Source organism: Ascaphus truei, chromosome 1, assembly GCF_040206685.1.
Source record: "Ascaphus truei isolate aAscTru1 chromosome 1, aAscTru1.hap1, whole genome shotgun sequence".
In the NCBI taxonomy this organism is placed as follows: domain Eukaryota; kingdom Metazoa; phylum Chordata; class Amphibia; order Anura; family Ascaphidae; genus Ascaphus; species Ascaphus truei.
Genome location: NC_134483.1, coordinates 274,012,881 through 274,033,278, shown reverse-complemented (window position 1 = coordinate 274,033,278; position 20,398 = coordinate 274,012,881). Strand labels below are relative to the sequence as shown.

The following is a 20,398-nucleotide window of genomic DNA, read 5'->3' as shown; positions in this document are numbered from 1 at the left end:
CCCAAGCAAAGAATAGGGAAAACCTGACCTATTTTGGGCTTTACCTGTTTGCCTTGCCCCAGAGACATAAAACTTCAGGAGTGCAAGTTTTAGGTGGGATATATGGGTCAAAATGCATTTCTCTTGTTTGCAGGAGTTCAGGGGACAAAGTTACCGGTAGTCCCGTAATTCTCCCCGACGTGCAGGCATGATTTGCGAGTACGCAAAGTGAATTACACCGGGGCTACACAGTGTCCCCCAGAATCCTGGTTTTCAAGCCCAGACCCATTTCCCTCACAGGTATATGGTTCCCCAAGACATTTTCTTTATTAAAATATGTTTTATAATAATTTGTGCATACTGTATAAATGTCTATGTAGTCGGCCTGGGCATCCACATAGGTACTGGGATGTCTAGATATCGGAGTGCAAAGGAGAGAGGATGTCCAGAGGTGACAAAACCTTTTTGTGGGTGAGGAAGGGCGATTTGCCAGGACCGGAGAACAAAGGGCACCCTGTGGGGACACCTTTTGTGTCTGCAGACCCGTGGAGCCTGCCCAGTGGGTGGCAATGGGTTAGCTGGGGGAAGATGCAGCTCATAGGCGCGTTTCCCACTGGCTAATCCATATTTCCCACCCACCCGGCTTTTCGAGCCGGCGTGGCACGCATCCTCCTCTGACATCAGACAAGAGACGAGCCCTGTTTCTATTGGCTAGTGGAAGGGAATTCCCATGCTCTCATTGGTCGATCCTCCTACTTCCATACTGAAGATAGAACAGCGGCGGGTATGGCCAAGGCAGAGAACCAGACCACCCTGTGACTTGAGTCGGCGATGCGTGGGCGGGCTTTTCATAAAGTTGTGAGTGGAGTACCTCAGGGATCGGTACTGGGACCCCTGCTTTTGAACTTGCTTATTAATGACCTTGAGGTTGGCATAGAGAGCAAAGTCTGCATCTTTTCTGATGACACTAAATTATGTAAGGTAGTAGAATCAGAGCAGGATGTAATTGCTCTCCAGAAGGACTTGGAGAGACTGGAAACCTGGGCAGGTAAATGGCAGACGAGGTTAAATACAGATAAATGTAAGGTTATATATTTGTGAGAGAAGAATAAACAGGCAATTTACAAATTAAATTGGGATAAATTGGGGGAATCCTTGATGGTGAAGGATCTAGGAGTGCTTGTAGACAGCAGGCTTAGCAATAGTGCCCAAAGTCATGCAGTAGCTGCAAAGGCAAACAAGATGTTATCTTGGATTAAATGGGGAATGAATGGAAGGGAAGTAAACATAATTATGCCCATTTATAAAGCATTAGTAAGACTACACCTTGAATATCAAGTACAGTTTTAGCACCACTCCTTAGAAAAGACATTATGGAACTAGAAAGTGTTTAGAGAAGAGCCACCAAATTAATAAAGGGAATGGATAGTCTGATTTATGAGGAGAGGCTAGCTAAATTAGATTTGTTTACATTAGAAAAGAGACGTCCAAGAGGGGATATGATAACTATGTACAAATATATTCGGTGACAACATATGGAGCTTTAAAAAGAACTGTTCATCCCAAGACCAGTACAAAGGACACGGGGTCATCCCTTTAGGTTGGAGAAAAGGATATTTCTTTTTTGTTTCAATATTTTTTATTGCGTTTACAAAGATGTACACATTTTTACATTTCATTCCTCACCGGCGGTTTGAGACAAATTACTGTTAGTAGTGTTCACATCACAATATGGAAAATAGCTGAAGCGCTCAAATGCAGGTATATCTCAAAATGATAATAAGCCAGACCACTGTACCAGGGTACTAACAATTGATATAGTACCTATTGTGTCATATAATGGGTACTATCCTCCTGAAGACAGGTGGTGTGTGGTGCAACCCACTCACCATCTGTCTCATCGGCAGGTTCCCCTGAAAAATATGCAAATACTCACATCCTGGTAGGGCAGGCAGGCAGGCTGTGCAGCTACTCAATGCAATACAGGGAAAAGGGAGACCAAAAAGCGCACCAGCACAAACGGAGCAGGAAGAAACCAGAACAAAAAAATGATTAAAAGGGCACTTTAATGTGGCAAAAGACCCATCCAATGCATTTCGAACGTCGCAGCGTTCTTTTTCAAGGAAAAAGAACGCTGCGACGTTCGAAATGCATTGGATGGGTCTTTTGCCACATTAAAGTGCCCTTTTAATCATTTTTTTGTTCTGGTTTCTTCCTGCTCCGTTTGTGCTGGTGCGCTTTTTGGTCTCCCTTTTCCCTGTGTTCACATCACACACTGATAACCAACATTTTTCTTCTGTGTTTAGATTCTAAGTATATTGAGTGGTTTGAAATTCTGTCTGTGTTTATTTTTCGAGTACTGTAGAGAGGAACCTCGCACAGAAACCCCTAGATGTTGTTAGCGTGCTGCCGAGGGAGTGTGGGTATCGAGATAGAGAGATGTGCCTAAAGGAGGCACCAAAGATCCCTTCTAAGAGGCGCACAGCAAACCTTTATAATATAATTTGGTCAGGGGTGAATTGATATATACATAAAATAAAAAAGGTTTATTAAATAACTTCGTTAAAATCGTGTTATGTAGTGTGATGTGTATGACACAGATAAAAATAGACTGGTTAAGTCTATAGTACTATACTTAACCAGTCTATTTTTATCTGTGTCATACACATCACACTACACAACACGATTTTAACGAAGTTATTTAATAAACCTTTTTTATTTTATGTATATATCAATTCACCCCTGACCAAATTATATTATAAAGGTTTGCTGTGCGCCTCTTAGAAGGGATCTTTGGTGCCTCCTTTAGGCACATCTCTCTATCTCCTGTGTTTATTTTTCACCTGAACCCTCGGTTTTATATGCCTTGTACCAATTTGTGGTTCCTTGTTCAAAGTTTAGAGCAGACAGAAAAGGATAGGAAAAAGAGAAGAGAAAGGAGGGTATGTGAGGTAGGTATAGAGGGGAAGAAGTGGAGGGAGGGGGGAGCGGGGTGGGGAAAATACATTCAAGATAGTCGAGGAAGAGGTACAAGTATATCCATCCTCCCTTCTCACCCAGCCCCCCGTCCGCTAGATTTTAACTCGTACCCCAAGGCCAATTGTCTTGATTATTTGGATGGGATTTTTACTTTACTTAGTTTTTACAGATTTTTCTAGGTTTAGAGCCATGGTTCCCAAATTTTATAAAATTGTTCTGCGTTTTGTTTCAGTTGGGCCGTTAGCTTTTCCATAGTCATAACCTCATTTATTCTTTTGATGACAGTTCTTCTGGAGGGAGCATTGAGTTTCCCTTAAGGTTGGAGGAAAGGATATTTCAACAGCACAAAGGAAAGGGTTCTTTACAGTAAAGGCAGTGAAAATGTTGAATTCATTACCCATGGAGACTGTGATGGCAGATACAATAGATATCTTAAAAAAAAGGTTGTACATATTTTAAGAAAGTAAAGGTATACAGGGATATACAAAATAAGTAAACAGCGGAAGGATGGTTATCTAGGGAGAAATCTGATCGCCAATATTTGGAGTCAGGAATGAATTTCTTTTTCCCCTTATGAGATATCATTAGATGATATGTCACTGGGGTTTTTGTTTGCCTTCTCTGGATCAATATTCTGTAAGTACAAATATAGGATAAAGTATCTTTCGTCCAAATTTAACGTAGGTTCAACTTGACAGACATACATCTGGAACTGCCGGTTCTGAGCCACTTGACAGGGAAAATTTGTGCCCATTTCTCAGGCTTTTCATGTGACATACTATACTGGAACCACGGTCACGTGTGATGTATGAATAGCTCCAGTTAGCTTTAACCCAGCCCTCTTTCCAAAGCACACCAAGTCCTGCTATGTTTTCTTCACTTTATTGGAAAGGTGTCAAAATATATACAGGCACTTACTTGGGAGGCATTATTGTACCATACATTGATTCCTGATATAACATCCACACAGTTTACTAACGTGGGTATACACTTCTGAGTATTCATCAGCACATCTCTGGGACGTCTACCTTCAAGTGCACCTACATCAGACTTGCTCTAGGACATTGCTATTACTTTCAAGTAGCCCTAGACCACTCACTCACATCAGGGTGTTTTTCTACACAGTTACTTACCTGTATTCCTGTATAGGTCTGCACTACCACTTATAGTGTGTCACACCCCTACTGTTTCTGGGAACACCATTTTGCAAGGGCAATTTGCATACCAGATCCCCAGGGACCATTGATCTAATACCACTCAATGGTCTCTTCTTAATACGGATCCAGAGCACCTTACGTACTCAACATAGGATTCCTGTGTGTGTCTACTGTCCACGATTTTAACCCCCATTATTTTAATATCTATAATCAATAAACATTTATTTTAATTCAGACAATTATACAATCAGGTTAGGGCTATAGAGTGCTAAAATTGGGTTTCTTTTCTTCTCCTTCAATAAGTGTCTTCACTACCCAATAGCACCTTATCCCTAAATCCCTACATCACCATTCTCACCATTCTCACACAAGTTGAAGCGGGGTATCCCTACTTTATTGTTCAGTGATCACTTTTATTAAAATTTCACACCGTTCTACTCTCTCATGGAGTGAACATGTTTTTTTTTCCTCCTGCCCTTTGTTAATTTCAGTAGATAAACCAGGCTCCTTGAGCCGCACCCTCCCCCCTGCCCCCCCTCGCGACTATAAACAGGTCCGGGCCTATAGAAATTTCACACTGAAATGTTTCAAGCTTTGGCTGCAAGGTTAGATCAAATGAGCTGTCCAGGCCACCTGAGAAACTCCACTGCCTTGTTAATGACAAGCATGGCTGTTGCGTTCCACTTCCCACTTCCAATCGTTTAAACCCTGATAAAATAGACCTAGTAGTGAGATCTAGTATTTAGTGGTAATTTAAGCAAAACGTTAAGCAATGAACAAAGTCTAAATATTTATGTTTGCAGAACAAAAAAAACCTCTTGATTTAGAGCTTGTTTGATAATGCAGATTGAAAAATCAAAATGCATTCAATCACACATTGGTTTCTTCAAAAGGTGGTCACCCTGAAAGAGACCTTATCTGCTTAAATAGATAGGTATATACAGTAGAAGGGATTTAATGCCTCCTGTACAATCTATATAAATGAGATTGCACATATCTGGTCTAATAATGATGAAAATGCGTAACATCTACATAGTATCAAGGATTTTCGTCTACAAATATGAATAGTGCTTGTTTGTCAAACTGCAGTTATAACTGTGTAATCCCTAGCGGAGCAGAGCTGGCACCCATTTTCTTCTAACCAAGTAGAAGGAGGTTGCCCATGTTCTGGTGACATTAAATAAAAGTTGAACAGGTCTCAGGAATTCATAGCTCTCAGTGCATATTATTACTTTGTGCTTGAAGAGCTTTCAAGGTTACAATCAACAAAATTGATATCCCTTGGAGGTATGCTGTTAGCAGAATGTGTGTACTGCAACCCATTAGTTGGGTTAGCTCACACGGCTAGAGCTGTTGTTCTGAATAACAGAGATAGTGTGGATTGAACTTCTGATCCTCTTGGGTCTGACACCATACCCCATTCCTAAAGGTGCCTTAGACTTGTCAACCAATAACACTTTGAGTGCTGTTGGAAGCAAGGTGAATACTTCCTGCAGTTTAGTTTTATTTTTACAATAAAGTTTTTCAATTCAGTATGTGTCTGGCACTCTGGCAGATGGAACAACAAATATTGTTGTCCCTGTTCTGTTATACAGTGGCAATTTTTGTGCATATCCATCATGTAGCACCAAAATGAGTGCATATACCTGTAGTAGCTTCTATTAAAAGTAGACACCATCCACGTGGAGCACACCCGAAATACGATAATAGCTTGATTAGCTACATGTATGAGTAGTGAGCAGCTCAAAAGTAGGATGTGACAATAATACTACTTATCAGCTGGTTTTCGCTCACACTGCCAGAGCTGTGGCCTTGTGGGTTCTAGTCCTGTTGTGTCTGAAATAGTGTCAGTCATTGGGTTGGTGCCTTAGGCTTATAATAATCAGCTCTATATAGTTGGTATGGCAACCCTTTCAGAAAAAAGTTTGGAATGGGACTTATGCAAAGTATATTTACATATCGCTCAGGTGTGCTCCTTTTTCAGCAGAGGCATGTCTCCCTAATTTATTTGGATGGACGCTTGAGGGAATAGTTGTATATCTAGCAACTGCTAATAAAATGAGAAAAAAGGTGAGTTTTCCTTTTTAACAATCCCCATACATGTCTGCATGTTGTAGGTGCATGCGCATAATTATCCATTTACCAATTTGTTCCCATGAGAAAGCTTGAACACAAAATCTAAAACGTGTACACTGTACAGTACTCTTAAATAAACCCGTGAGGTTTGGAAAGCTATCTTATTTTGTGTTTGTCCTGACCAACAGTTGCAAGAGCTTTGAAAAACAGGACATTGAGGAGATTTTATGACCAATACTCTGGTAAATGGTACTGGGGCTATGTATTTTGTAACAGCATTATCAGTGCCACAGTTTAATTTATCTGTACAGTAAATACAAATACTCACTTGTGGTGAATTTGCATGTTTAGGACAAGTCTGCAACAGTGGCTTTCTCCATTATCCCTTAGCAAATAGCTCTTCCACTGCAGGGATTCTGGCTAATGAAATGGAAGGTTTGTGACACTGTTTTTTCTACCCACCATACCGTTTTTTTAATGTTTAAATTAAAAATCCCATGATTTTCAGCATTGTTTAAAAAGATAGGGCATAGAGTTTCTAGTTTACACAAAAAGTCTTTTTAAGAGAGCAAAGACAAAAATACTACCTTTAGTTTCCTTAAAAAAAAAAAAAAAAAACCTAAGGGGTTATTTGTTAAAGAATAAGACTTTGCCTTGCCAAATAAATCAGTCGTTCAGTAGACCTACATATAGGCAAAAAGTACAAGTTTTTGCTAGTATTTAATGCTGGAAGATACTGAGTTTCTCAAGTACAGCAAGGCCCTGCTTCTCGGCGATCCGCCAGCACAGAGGAGGGGGCCGCCGTGTCTGCGCAGGTGCAGAACGGGCCAATCCAATGTCACGCATGCACAGAATAGGGGGGGGGGGGGTTGCGCATGCGTAGAACAGCGCATTGCCGGTCTGCACATGCCGGTTCCGCTTTCCGGCAGGCCCTTACAACGGAACTCGCCGCATGCCCGGGGCCCTCCTGTAACACTTGAGCATATTTCTAAAAATCCCTGCTTCTTCCATACTATTGTACCACAATACAGTATGATTGCAGGAGTAGAATTTTGGCTATCTTTGATCCTCTCCAGGTGTGCAATGAGATTACCCTCTTGCTAAGTATGTTTATTAAAAAAATAAATAAAAAAAAAAAGTTTTACCAGGAAATGAGGGCACTATGAAATGTAGTAGGATCATACTTCAGGAGACTTAACAAAAATAAAATTATATAAAAATGACAAATCACAAGTCATTTGCAACATACTTTAATCAATCCTTAAGTATGTACATTTACAGAATACGAAAACCTTCACAAAAATCAGGAACTTTAAATGTTCTACCTTTATTACATTTCACTTTAAAAAAAAACCACTTTTGTCCTAAAAACACAAAATATAATTTTTCACTCATGTGATTATAAAGTGCATTTTTTTCCACTATGAATTGTGTACAAAATTCTTTTTTTTCCCCCTCATTAAAAACACCAACATGCAGAAAAACATTTGAACAAGGCACTTCTAGATACAAGACAGACAGGTTAAAGGTCAAAGATCTCCCTCCATACATTCAGAAAAGTTCATCAATTTCAGGAAGCCGCCATTTGGAGAAAGATTGGTTAGACAGTCAGTTTCCAGTCTAAACGTTAACTTCCCTCTGAATGATTTCCTTACCAATAAGTTCCAAGGGAACTTCAGTTGTGGATGCAACAGACAATATCCTCCGTACACCCATTTATGGTGTTCAGAGGAAACACACATATAGGCCATTTCAATTGTCTTTGCTGCAGCTTCCTTATTTTACAAAAACAGAAGCATCCCATAGGGGAAAAAAATAAAATATAATAATTTAGCACTGGGAAACAAAGATTTACATTTTAGAAAAAAATAATAATGCAACCTTAATTAAAACTGTTACATCCTCGTGTTAAAAAAAAAAAAAAAAAATCAAATCTGACTATTGAGCAGGCTTTTCAAGATTATAACATTGTGCAATGATCATACAAGGCGCTGGTGTATAACAATAAGATTACACAATACTGATATGTAATACATGTCTAGGTATTTTGAAAGATCATGTGAATTAGACCCAATTAAAAAAAATAATAATATTAGTTCAATTCAAAAATGTGCCAACTGCTTACAAATAAGATGTTTCCACCATCCATCCCATGTGTTTTTTTTTGTGGAAGTGGAGAGGACAGGTTTAGGTTTTCAATTATAGGGAGGTTGAATAGGGAGAATGAAAATGCATCAATAATATTCAACGGGTAAGTTCAATAAAAATATGTTCACTGGAATCCAAATTCAGTTCTCTCCTAGCTTTATAGCAAGAGGACTGGTCTGCGCAATTAATAAAGCTTTGTTATTAGTAATAGCTTATTACTGCACATTAATATTACCGTTCTTCCCACTCACAAAAACCTGAACGTCTCGATATCACCGCTTGCTAAGTGAATAGGTCTTAGAGAGGTGAAAGGCATAGCAACAACCATACAGTATTTTTTACAGCCATTAGTCACCATTAATAAAATTACATGGGAACAAAATGTGCCCGATTGTGCTTAGACATTTTGTCGAGGTGTGCGTGTGGAGAATATATATAAAACATTACCATCGTGCGAAATCTAAAGTGGACCCCCAAGAGGGGGAAACCCCCCCCCCCCCCACAAACAAAAACTCCATACCACATCAGGGTTTTGAATGACATTGATAATTAAGATACTCTTTGTATATTAACAGCCCTATAGCTGCTCCTAAATATTTAAAAAAAAAAAAAAAAAAGTGTAGAAATGCAAGTGGGCAGGTATAGAAAACAGTTCGTTATTGTGGGGTAATTAAAATCAAGGCACAAGTTTGCGTGTGACACAGTTCTCATCAGAAAGACATGAACAGAAAAAAACAAAAACAAAAAAAAACCCCACGACATTTCACATTTAACTTGCAGCTCCATCAGGAAACAAACAAGAGGATCCATTATGCATTAACCACAAGACACGCTATGTTCCTACACAGTAACCTACAATGTACATATTTTTAATGTGGGTTACACAGGTGTGTAGGCTCCTTCGTTAGCATATCAAGACACTCGCACAATACATTTAACACTCACAGCATCTCTACATGGAAGAGCCAGTTCTCACATCTGAAATCTAACAATAAATCCTCAAATGCATAAAAGGGCAGCACCCCTAAGAAAGTGCCCTATTGAAATAGAACTGGCACATCATGCGCATTTGTGAGGCAGTACATAATCCAAAAACAGGGCTGAAGATATTGGTGAGATATATAGGAGTTCCTGGTCTCTGAGCAGACCAAAACAATGATGGCAGATAACTTGAAGCATGGTTCACCTGAGAAGTGTGGAGATAAGACTGGGAGGGTGGATGAATAGTTTGCTTGAAAGAACATCCCTTCCGCAATTTAAATACTTTACAGAGTAAATGCTTCCCAGCAGCAATGTCACATTATATGGCTCTTGTTGCTGAGGAATACTAGAATGGAAGCAATGACGCAAGAAATGTGTCTTTAGAGTAGAGGTGTAGCAGCATTAGGAAGGTTTAGACTAGCAGCACTGTAGGTTAACAAGGACTTATCCCTGCTTCATCCCTTCTACATTAGATGCATACATGGTGCTACTTTGGACTTTTGTGGTACAGGACACCCAGTCCTATCCATTAAAGGAAAAACAGATGCAATATTGCATCGTGACCTAGTATAGGTTCTTAAAGTCAGTTGTCTGTAGTCAGTCCCAACAAGGACACATTCACATCAAATCCCAAGCCTACTATGTTGGAATTTGCACAACCACAATGAGCTTGCTGATCTCAGCTTCTTTATACCATGTTAATAGTAAGGCCCTAGCTTATCAAACCCAGAGTAGCTTGGCCACTCTGGGAATATGCCATAGGAACACCTAGGACTACCATACTGATCAAACGAGATACCATAATCGCGTCCATTCTGGTGGCTCTCAGAGTCATGTGGAAGTTTGAGATCAGACCGTATGATCCTATAATTCTGTCCATTGTTGCTGTCCCAGTACGTTTTCGTATCGCATTCAAAGCACGCCGCAAACTCTATCCGCTCATGGGACTGGATCCTCTCTGGTAGACTGATATCAAAAGAGAAGGTGTCTCTATCTGACCCGGCATAGGTGTCTTTGACATACTGGCATTCATGGTCTGTAAAGGTTTTCCAAGTGTCATAGGTCATTCTTATCTTCACACTCTTCTGGAAGGAAAGGTTCTTGACTTTCACAGTGCCAACGAGAGCTTTGTCTTTGAGCATGCAGTTCTCTAGACAGACACAGTCTGCCTGCAGACGGTTCCTGAAGTCCAAATAATCAGCAGAAGGCTGTGCAAAGTCCAATACAAAGCTGTCTTTCTCCACAGTTGTCAGCCCAACAATGTTGTCTATCAACTCTGTGATGTTAAATGGAATTTCCAGTGGGTCATCAAACTCTGAATACACTTTCACCATGGTAAGAGCCAGGCCTCTGTTGTCAGCGAACGAGACTCGTTTCTTCACCTTACTCTCCTGGTTGCTCAGCTCATTCTGCAAGGTTTTGCTGTTCGACTGGATGCACGGTCTCAAGGGCTTCTTAATCTTTGGAGAAATTCTGCATGCAAAACGGTCCCGTCTCAATGGTGGTGAATGCAAGTAAAACTGCATGGCAATGTCTACTGCCATGGTCGGCTTGTGGGGAAAGAAGTCCAGAACACTGAAAAGTAAAGTAGAGAAAGAATGGAAAAAAAAAAAAAATGATAAATGGTGATGACCAAAACGAAACCAATTGGACTGCATTAACTTCTAAGTTTGTTACTTTTCTCTCTTAAAAGTAGCAATCCATGCCGGCAAATTTTTTAATATAGCATTGAAGCAGAGGGTCTTCGGAGCTGAACCCTGTTCATTTCAGCTCGAATGAACCCCTGCTTCTGGAGTTACATAACTCAGTAATAGTAACTCCTCTTCTCAGCTACTAGGGATCACGTAATGGTGCAGCTTCCTATTGGCTCATGTGACACAGGAGCATTAAACTTTAAGGCCCGGCTACCAGCACTTACCTCTGTAGTAAATATCTCCAGAAGCAGGCGAGCTGAAATGAATGGAGTTCAGCTCTGAGACCTCCAGATCTAATGTTATATACGTTTATGCGAATTAAAAATACAAAAATTATTCGCTGGCATAGATTGCTCCTTCAAAAACCTATATTTGTGGATACGGTGATCTAGGCCTGAGAAACTGCACGCGAATGATTATGCAAATGTTCGTTTTCAAGAGATCTGCCACCTCGATTGATTAACCAGCTAGAGCTTTATATGACATTTGAGACATTACTTTTGGGTGAGCATGCATTTGGAATTTGAAACTGCACGTGTTGAATATTTTCCTTGTATAGTCAATTTTGTTATTGGGTAAGAGGAACAAAATGAAAGGCTTGTTTTGATAATTAGAAGCCAGTTAAAACATTCTTGGTAATATATACATCCATCCATGTTTCACCTTGGAACTACAAGTTTTATGCAAAATTGTTTAGGACTATATGGTCCATTTTCAATACAGTGAAGAACCGGGTATCCATTAATAAGGCATACACTGCCTTTGAAGTAACTGGAAGCTGATGTATTTGTCAACTATTCTTTACCTGGCTTACCACCATATAAAATTGGGGGGAGGTGCCAGGAACAGTATGACTTCCTATAAATCAATAATATTTTAAATCAAATTCAAAAAGTAAAAATAAGTTTTACATTAAAATATGTAAGGAAATATCTCACAGTCAGTTGCAATAACATTTTATTTTCAGTGTCATGTAACATGTTTTTTTGGTCTCAAGAGTTGAATAGGATACACCGATAGTTTTGCTTGCCTTATCCTCTGGAACTAAACCACAGCAGTCAAAGTTTCAGAGGAACCATCAAGTGCCGAAATATATCATTTTAGTTGTAAAGCAGTACTTGCAATGAAAAACAAAGATGGCTACATGTTCATCCAATCAGAAGCTGGAATGTTATGACTCTGCGGCTGCTGCCAGAGTGAGGCTGACTGACAGTGGCCATATTGTTTCTCCCAGAAAAGAAGTCTTGTAAGGGAATTTTGTCTCACCACATAAAAAGGCAATTAAAATAGCAAAGAAGAACAGAACCACGTAAATTAAATGAAAATAGGAGACGTGACGAGGTGTATTGGCAAGGAATAAACCAGAAGTGCAGTATGTTCAGTGCCAATTGGGCCTGCATGTTTGGAAAAGTTATAAACCAACAGCATAGAAAAGCATTCAAAATAGCTTGCACAATCTTAAAAATAACTGTGCAAGTTACTGCAGCCCCAGCCCTCATCTCCATACAGTGCAGCCGTTCTAAGAGAAAAACAAAAAACAGGGTTGAGATTGAATAGGTTGTGGAAAATGAGGCAAAAAGTTTTCCCATGGGTTAGCACTAAACACTAGGAGATTCTGCCTTGAGCCATAACATTTAATACAATTAGAATGCTACTGATGCAGCGGCCGTTATTCGAACACTTCACACGTCATGTACATCGGAATCCCGATTTGCAACCGCGGGATGAATTCCAGCCTTCCCACACTAAGATTCGAGCGCGGCGAGAGCAGAAAAACGAATTTTAGTGTTCTGGCTTTTAAAAACATGAAATTAGCACAGTAGCACAGTAGCACGGTACTGTACACATTACAATTCATCCATTTTATTGCAAACGAAGAAACAGAATCCATGAAATTCAAACAAAACATCCGCGATAAGCGCGGGTGCCTGGGGCGATTTGCCACGTTCATGCTGCGTGGGGAACAGCAGAGAACTCAAAATCGGCGCCGTGATGTGTTCGAATAACGGCCGCTGCATCAGTACATGGGGGGGAAAGGGGGAAAAAAAAAAAACCACCTAGATAAAACTGCTGCTGGCACAGCAGGCCCAATCCATTAAAAACAAACAAAAAAACACAAAGTAGTATCCTGCTCCTGTAGAGAGCCGAAACATTAATAGCAAAATAAAATTTCTTGCAAAACTAAGTCCTGGAGTGTCTGCTTCCATCTATATCCTTTCTACCAACAAAAGTATGATTTTTCTATAAGTACTCTAAAAGTTAATGTATCCCATACCTGTGAAAAATAAAACAAAAAATGGATAATTAAATAATGTAACCTTAAGGCAACAACCACCTACATTTAACCTATTGAAAGTCACTGGCATTTGTTTACTTTGGCCCTAAATGCAACTTCTTATAGGTTTGTTTTCAGATTCTTTATTGCCACTCAAAGCCAGGAAGAATGATGAGCACTTTTTTTTTTTTTTTTTTTTAAATAATAAAAAATTTTTTTTTTACAATGGGAACATAATAAAGTTGTTCTAATCAATGAACTTCTTTCCTTCACTGCCGGATCAAGCTGATATAAACAGGTTTTAGATCTTGCCTAAAACTATCCTTAAATCCTGTTGAATATTTCTCATTTGCTGCTCAAATCTGAAAATGATCCGTTTTTGATTGGAATTATTTAAACCCTCTTAAAAAGTTGTAAAGTCAATAATAAGCTCTCTGGAATGCTGAGTCGCTGTGTTTAACTCATTAAAAGGCTTGCAATACATTGGATGCCGTTTTCTCCAGCACAGTAGGGGTTCAAAACTAGTTGGATGCAGAACAAAAATGTTGAGAGCTTACCAAAGCCCTAAAAAAACTGCTATTACTAGGTGAACAGACTAATTTCATTAACCAGGTCAGGTGTTAAATGTTTGATAACCCTCTGGCTTTGTGATAAAACTGAAGCAGAGCAGACAGATGTACTTGTACAAACCTCCTCCTCCCCACATATAGAATATGATTAGACACCCTTAATGTAAAAGGTGTTCTTTCATGACGTCACTGCTATTTATCTTTATATCACCACATAAGCAGTGCTTAACAGAGTAACAAAGTAAAACTGGGATTCAGACCCCAAACAGCATGCCATCTAATTGATTTTAGAAGATTATATTCCTGTATAAAAAAGCAGCTGCAAGAGGGACCGAGTATTGCCGTTTCTATTACCTGGTTGAGTTCATCTCGGCTGCAATCCAGGGCATTTAACACAGTGGCAAACGGAAATCAAGAAATGAAAACAAAGTCCAGAGGAAGAAGGATGGGATGGGAAAATAAATAAATAAATGAGGGTGATTCTTCTTATTTGTATTGCAGTGCAGCAGCCAGTTGTCTACAAAAAAAAATAAAAAAAAAGAGAAACGGAAATTAAAACTGCACGTAGACATGCACACACCCCCTTTTGTATCTCGCTGTCTATGATGTGATGCCTTATTGGCTATGTGCAGTGCATGGAGATATACCACCCTCTGGTGGACAATTATGCCCTTGGTATGGCATAATTACCCACCTCAGTGAATTTGGATAATGGAAAACACCATAAAAAACATCCAGGGTATCTATGACTGCCCTGATCCCTGCAGCAATCTTATACTCAAAAAAAGTGTGTTTTGTACATTCCTTTATCTTTTATTGTGGTAATTAAGACACCTTGTAACAAATACATACATAAATTCCAAATGTAAGAGGGACATCTTAAAATTGGTGGGTGGACTATTACAATTACAAAATAAAAAGTATGCATCCAAACACAAAGGGATCATATTACTCAAAGATCCGAAGCAGCGCAGCGCACTCCGAGTCGGCGTTAATGGCACTCTTGAACGGCAGATCGGATGTGATCATCTGCTTAGGCTGCGCTTATAGTGTTGGCCACAGCGACGTAGCATCAAAAACAAATGAATTGCCGCCGCATGTGCTTATAGCAAGCAAGTCATCTCAATTTGATTTTTCCAGCGACCGCAGCCTAACGTCGCCGGCGACATAAGCGTAGTTAGAGTTTGAGGCATTGCAACAAGAGTCAATTATTTTGTATGTAAAGGCCAACAATGCATATACATACATACTCATTTCAAATACAATGAGATTGTATTCCCTCTATGAGGATAACATACCATTAACAAAATGTGTCCCCATTGTATAATCCTTTTTAAAAAGTTGTGCTGCAAGAGTTTATGTCCCAGGATTAGGATCTCATGCATTTAAGCATGGAACCACTCGTATTGCACCTGTACAGCAGAAATAAATGAGAAGTGGGTGGTCCTTCTCATACAAGTGTATCTGCTCATTGTGGTAAATGTGCATAGATGCTCTTCTAATTGACCGGTCAGTGCTGGAGAAAACTGGCTTCGTGAAATTGAGCGAGTGATAGCGGATGGCTTACAGGAAATAAATGCTCCTCGTACTTAGTCTTGTGCATGTTGACCCTTTCAGTGCTAAAAGCAGCAAACAATGCACAAGGTCACTCACTGAATGTGAAGGGGAAAAAAAAAAAAAAAAAAAAACCTGTCTGAGATTACTTTGCAGATGCTTTTGGTCCTGAGATAGATATAGATATACTGTATATACTGTATTTTTTTTTTACGTTTAAAAAGGGATAGGACTTTGTTTTCAAATCAACAGGTAAAAGGCAGTTTATGTTGAGGGGAAGTAAAAATGAAAGACAATACTGAATATCAGTTAACTCCAGCATTCTAAGCTCCATAATAAGCGAACATGAAATAGCCACACTTCAGAGACCACAACAGCCATGTTGTTTGTTTATTGTGGATTTTAGTACAGCAACACAACAGTTGACTTTTATATATTTTAACGGAGATGGACTCAGGCAGGTTAAGAGGGTCGGATGCTGTAACTGTGTTTGGGTCGCTGCTAAGCAGAAGTGGCTTTAAAGGAAAGGAAGTACAGTATGTGGACATTCAATATTATTTTACTGAGAAACATTCATTTACAGTAGGAGTGCCTCAAACTGTTACATATGGGGATAATCTATATTGTCTATAGCAGCCGTTGACATTAATGAGGATTTTCAGGCAAAAACAGATGCGGCAGCCAATATATACGATTACCCACTAAAAGAAAGTGAGAGGGAGATATAGATATATCCCTTTCTAGCTCTAAAAAACTTGAAGAGCTGAATACCACATCTCCCAGACAGCAAAGTTGATGTTCTGCACTGGAGACACTTAAATAACCTAAAAATATAACCATGACGTACCACCAAGTCTTTTGTGAAGTGTGGATGTACTGTGTAAGAGCATTCCACACAATTAAGTGAAAATACAGGGAGGAAACACTGGGAACTGATGCTCTCAAAAATAAATTTACAGTATTCATGATATTACTCACAAATCAAATCGAAGCCTCTGTCAAGACTTGCGCATTCCTCCCATTACTACTGTATATAGAACGGACATTAGAATGACTCATTCTGGTGCAAGCTAGGTAAGAACTAGAAACGGACATCAATTTTACTTAAAGCATACCACAAATTGTGTCACCTTGAATGTCCAATACACTTATTTTTACGCTAAAAGATTCTAAGGGGACATAGAAAACTCATTAAAAAAAAACCTATCATAGTTTCACCTATTGTCCAAGTGTGGAAAAAGTTTTACAGTGGGAAAGAAGATGGTACAGCTCAACCCCCTTATAACGCTGTGCTTGGGGTCCAAAGAATCACATTGCGTTATAAGTGGATCACGTTAGAAATAATGTACAATTGTATGCATTGTACAATAAAGTAGTTAAGAAACCAATAATTGTGCTGTAAAGTATTCATAAATATGAAAATTGGGAGCCATGCTTGTATCGTGTTACAAAGGGGTTGAGCTGTATGTGGAGACCGTTTACACTAGAAATTCATGAATGGTATTGAAGACATCAGCTGGAAGGAGGAATGTGCACACATTACATTTAGAGAAGGAGGGGGGGGGTGGAGGAAAAAAAAAACCCGAGAAGAGAGGGATAAAAGCTAAAGATAAGAACATAAGTTGCAGATCCAACCAACAGGACCAAAAGCATCTGCAAAGTAATCTCAGCCAGTTGGAGTCCCACCTAGTAAGGTGTATAAAATTGCAATAAAGTGAAAGTACTCCGTCATACAACAGTTATATACAATATAAAAAAAATAATACATATATATACACACACAAACACACCACAATTTAAGAGGTCTCTGCAAATGTGGAAGAAAAACAAAACAAAAAAAAAAAACCCTTAAACATCACAATGTACAATATATACACTGCTTGTTATGGGCTCAAATAACAAAAAGGATGCAGTAGTAGTTCCCATGTTGCAGTGGCTAACAGGATGTTTCTATAGAAAAACAGACTGAGGGTCATTTCAAGCAGGGAAAAAAAAAAAAGTTTACAGATATTAAAAAAATACAAATGCATGGATAAACCACCATAAAATAGGAAAAGTTACATTGCTGAGGAAAAATACTGGTCTGGCTTTAACTCCTTCACTTCCCAAAATGGCCTGGTTTGCATGTTCTATTTAATCCTTTCACTGCCAGAGGATCCAGCAACACAAATGCATGCTAGCCCTATAGGAGCAAAATAATATTGTTGTTTTTATGTATACAGTACTTTTTTTTTTTATTTAGAAAATACATTATTCTAATAAGGAACTATGTACCCCCAATGTACCATAATATGTTTGAGCTTTACAAATAAACGATAATAAAAAGGAAATCAGGGCTTTATAGCTCCGAATGCTTTAAAAAAAAGTCCTGGAGCCACTTGATAGCCCCTCGCCAAGGACCGGTATGAAACGCCCTAGTTAATAAAGAAGAGCAGTTTGTATCCATGCCACCGCCGGGGGATGAAGCAAACTAGAAAGATCCCATGTCTGACCTCCCCCGCCAATACCCGTCATCAGGACGGACGGATTGCACAAAAAGGGAACGCTGGCCGAGCTCTCTCAGCTGCTCCAAATCAATCTCACAGGAAAAAGGACTGGCTCATCCCGACTTCCATACCAGTACTGACCACACGTTGCAAAGTCTCCACAGAGCCGGCAATCATTCATTTTGCAACAGGATCGGAATCAGTTTCAAAAGTTTATTGCAATATGCATTTCAACACATTTTTTTTTCTTAGCACAGCTCCTTCTTCGCTTTGGAGTAGATGAAAAAAAGTTAGTTTGCGATTGTGCTGATAAAAACATATACGTATCATTTGAGGTGGCATAACGCCTAAACAGGGGCTCAGTTAATGCATCTTTCGTGTGCCACCCCCTGCAAGCGTTTTAACTACAACCCATTACCACTGAGAGGCTTAACAGTGTATTCACCCACTATCATCAGTCGGATTGTTTACAGCAGTGCAATCAATATACAATGCCATGCAACACAGCCCATACCTTGCAGGGTGCGCTGACACCCGCCACGCACACCGGTTATCTGGCGAGTTAGAGTGCTGAGGGGATGAGGTAGGAGCAGGGCTGCCAGGGTGAGGAGGTGGTTGTGTTAGTGGGATCCCGCATGCTTGCTGGGAGGCTCCGAACGTCCCCGCAGCTCGTTCCCACCGCCGTATTCTGAGCTAGCTACCGCTGCAAAGAACGCTCTCATTGTTAAAGGAGCCGGCGTTCCATCCCACGGCACCCTTCACGTGAACACTGCCCGCCAGCCAATCGCAGCCGCTCCAACCAAACGGGCGGCCCAATGGCAAGATAACTCAAGCGTGAGGAAGTGTACGGCTGCCACGTGATCGTCTGCTCTCTGTTGGTACTGGCCAGCGATAGGGAGAGCGATGTATGTGGAGGGGGATGGGAGGAGATGTACTCTCTTAAAATAGGCATGTGCTGGCCGGGGTTCAACCAGGACAAGGTTTCTGGAATATGAAGTGTTCGATAACAACATATTTTATCACTTAATGTAAATTATCCATTTCCAATCTCATGGCTGAAATGAAACCTGTCACATTTCTGGAATGCCCAACTGGGTCAGTAATAAATTGCTGATGTTGTAGGTGGTCTGATCTAAAAAGCTAACCAGTAACATTGAAAAAAATATTTATAGTTTGATTTCATAAAGCTTTTCTGCTGTCTCCAGGGATATATAGTCGGTCCTCGCTTATCCGACAGAATGTGCCCGCCGTCGGATTGCGGATCCATGTTAATCCGTGTCGGATAAGTGGTTCTGACGCCGGATAATGCGTCCAGCGGACTGCATTATGCGGCGTTGGATAAGGCACTCAACGAAAAGCGGACTGACGATACAGAGTATGTGCTTTTCTGCAGACCTGTGCAAACCGTGACATTTGGTAGCTTTTTACCATGTTTGTGCAAAAGAGGAATAGTTTCGTCCAAAATAAATGAGTACTTTAGTATTAGGCGATACCTTTTTTTATTTGGACTAACAAGTGAAATTTGAAGACAAGGTTTTGAGAGTTCTATTCTCTTCCTCCAGGTCAAGCAATGGGCTAACATGGCTACTTCTATTGAATTCCTTGTTTGAGTTATCGTGATATTCCCGGGTAGTTGTAGTAGTGTATCACTTGTCACAAGGGCTACTAGTGGAACTCTAGGGGCTTCATGTTTTTTGCTGTATGCTATTAGGGCACTGAAGCTTGGAAATAAAAGGGAGGTGTGAGGCACTTGTTATAGAGCTCTAGTGGGACAGACCCAGCAGCATTGGGCTAAGACTGGGAGTGGGGGAGGGTGTGTATAACTTGTATAATTGTATTTATATAGTGCCAACAATGTACGCAACACTTTACAGAATGACAATACACAGTAAATTCATTACAAACAATGGGTATAAGTGTAACAGGTAAATGACAATTTAAGGCAAATGGAGACTGTTCCAAAGAGCTTACAATCTAAGGTACAATCGGAAATGGAGAGTTTAAGGAAGAACGTTGTTGGCACAATACTTCCATCTATCAGTTTGTGTTATTGGGAATTGGTTCTACTTGTATAAATTGATGTAGGTATAGTAATTCTATAGATAAATTGTACAGAAAGGATGAATATATATATATATATATGTAGCCAGGTCACCCCTCTCACCTTGTGACCCCCATCCCCTCCGTGGCCAGGATCGATGGCGGGTGCTGCCGGAGGCATGCGGCAGACCCGACTGCCATTCCGGAGGGTGGGGGCCGAGCAGGGAGCGCACCGGAGTGCAGGAGATCTCCGGCGGCTCTTGCGTAGGGCGCCCCCATGTCGCGCCGGTTCTCGCATGCGCGGTAAGCCCCCGGCGGCCCGAGATTGTCGCGCATGCGCAGGACTAGGTAGGGAGTTGAGACAGCTCTTAGAGAGTCGCGCGAGGGCAGGAAAGAGTCGCGCGAGGGCAGGAAAGAGTCGCAAGAGAGTAGGGACAGTGAGAGAGATGTTGCGGCGGCC

General features: G+C 40.3%; 1 protein-coding gene across 2 annotated transcripts; it reads right to left on the bottom strand.

Annotated features, from left to right (window-relative positions):
- Positions 1–7,425: 7,425 nt before the first annotated feature.
- On the bottom strand, positions 7,426–18,697 carry PPP1R3B (protein phosphatase 1 regulatory subunit 3B). 2 transcript variants are annotated; one of them, XM_075604221.1, is made up of 3 exons: positions 18,413–18,695; positions 14,213–14,375; positions 7,426–10,895 (listed from the first exon to the last, which is right to left on the bottom strand). In XM_075604221.1, exons 2-3 carry the CDS (start codon positions 14,245–14,247, stop codon positions 10,019–10,021), a joined length of 912 nt encoding a protein of 303 aa, XP_075460336.1. In that variant the 5' UTR covers positions 14,248–14,375; positions 18,413–18,695; the 3' UTR covers positions 7,426–10,018. The 2 variants fall into 2 exon arrangements, with proteins under 2 accessions (XP_075460336.1, XP_075460337.1); XM_075604222.1 differs by lacking the exon at positions 14,213–14,375 and having other exon boundaries at positions 18,413–18,697.
- Between the last annotated feature and the right edge of the window lie 1,701 nt (positions 18,698–20,398).

What these genes read in the sequence shown, in the direction of transcription:
- PPP1R3B (XM_075604221.1), bottom strand. Translation starts at nt 14,247, where the DNA reads ATGCCCTGGATTGCAGCCGAGATGAACTCAACCAG. An exon ending in GCCGAGATGAACTCAACCAG is followed by an intron (nt 10,896 to 14,212) that starts GTAATAGAAACG and finishes TTTACTTTTCAG; the next exon opens with TGTTCTGGACTTCTTTCCCC.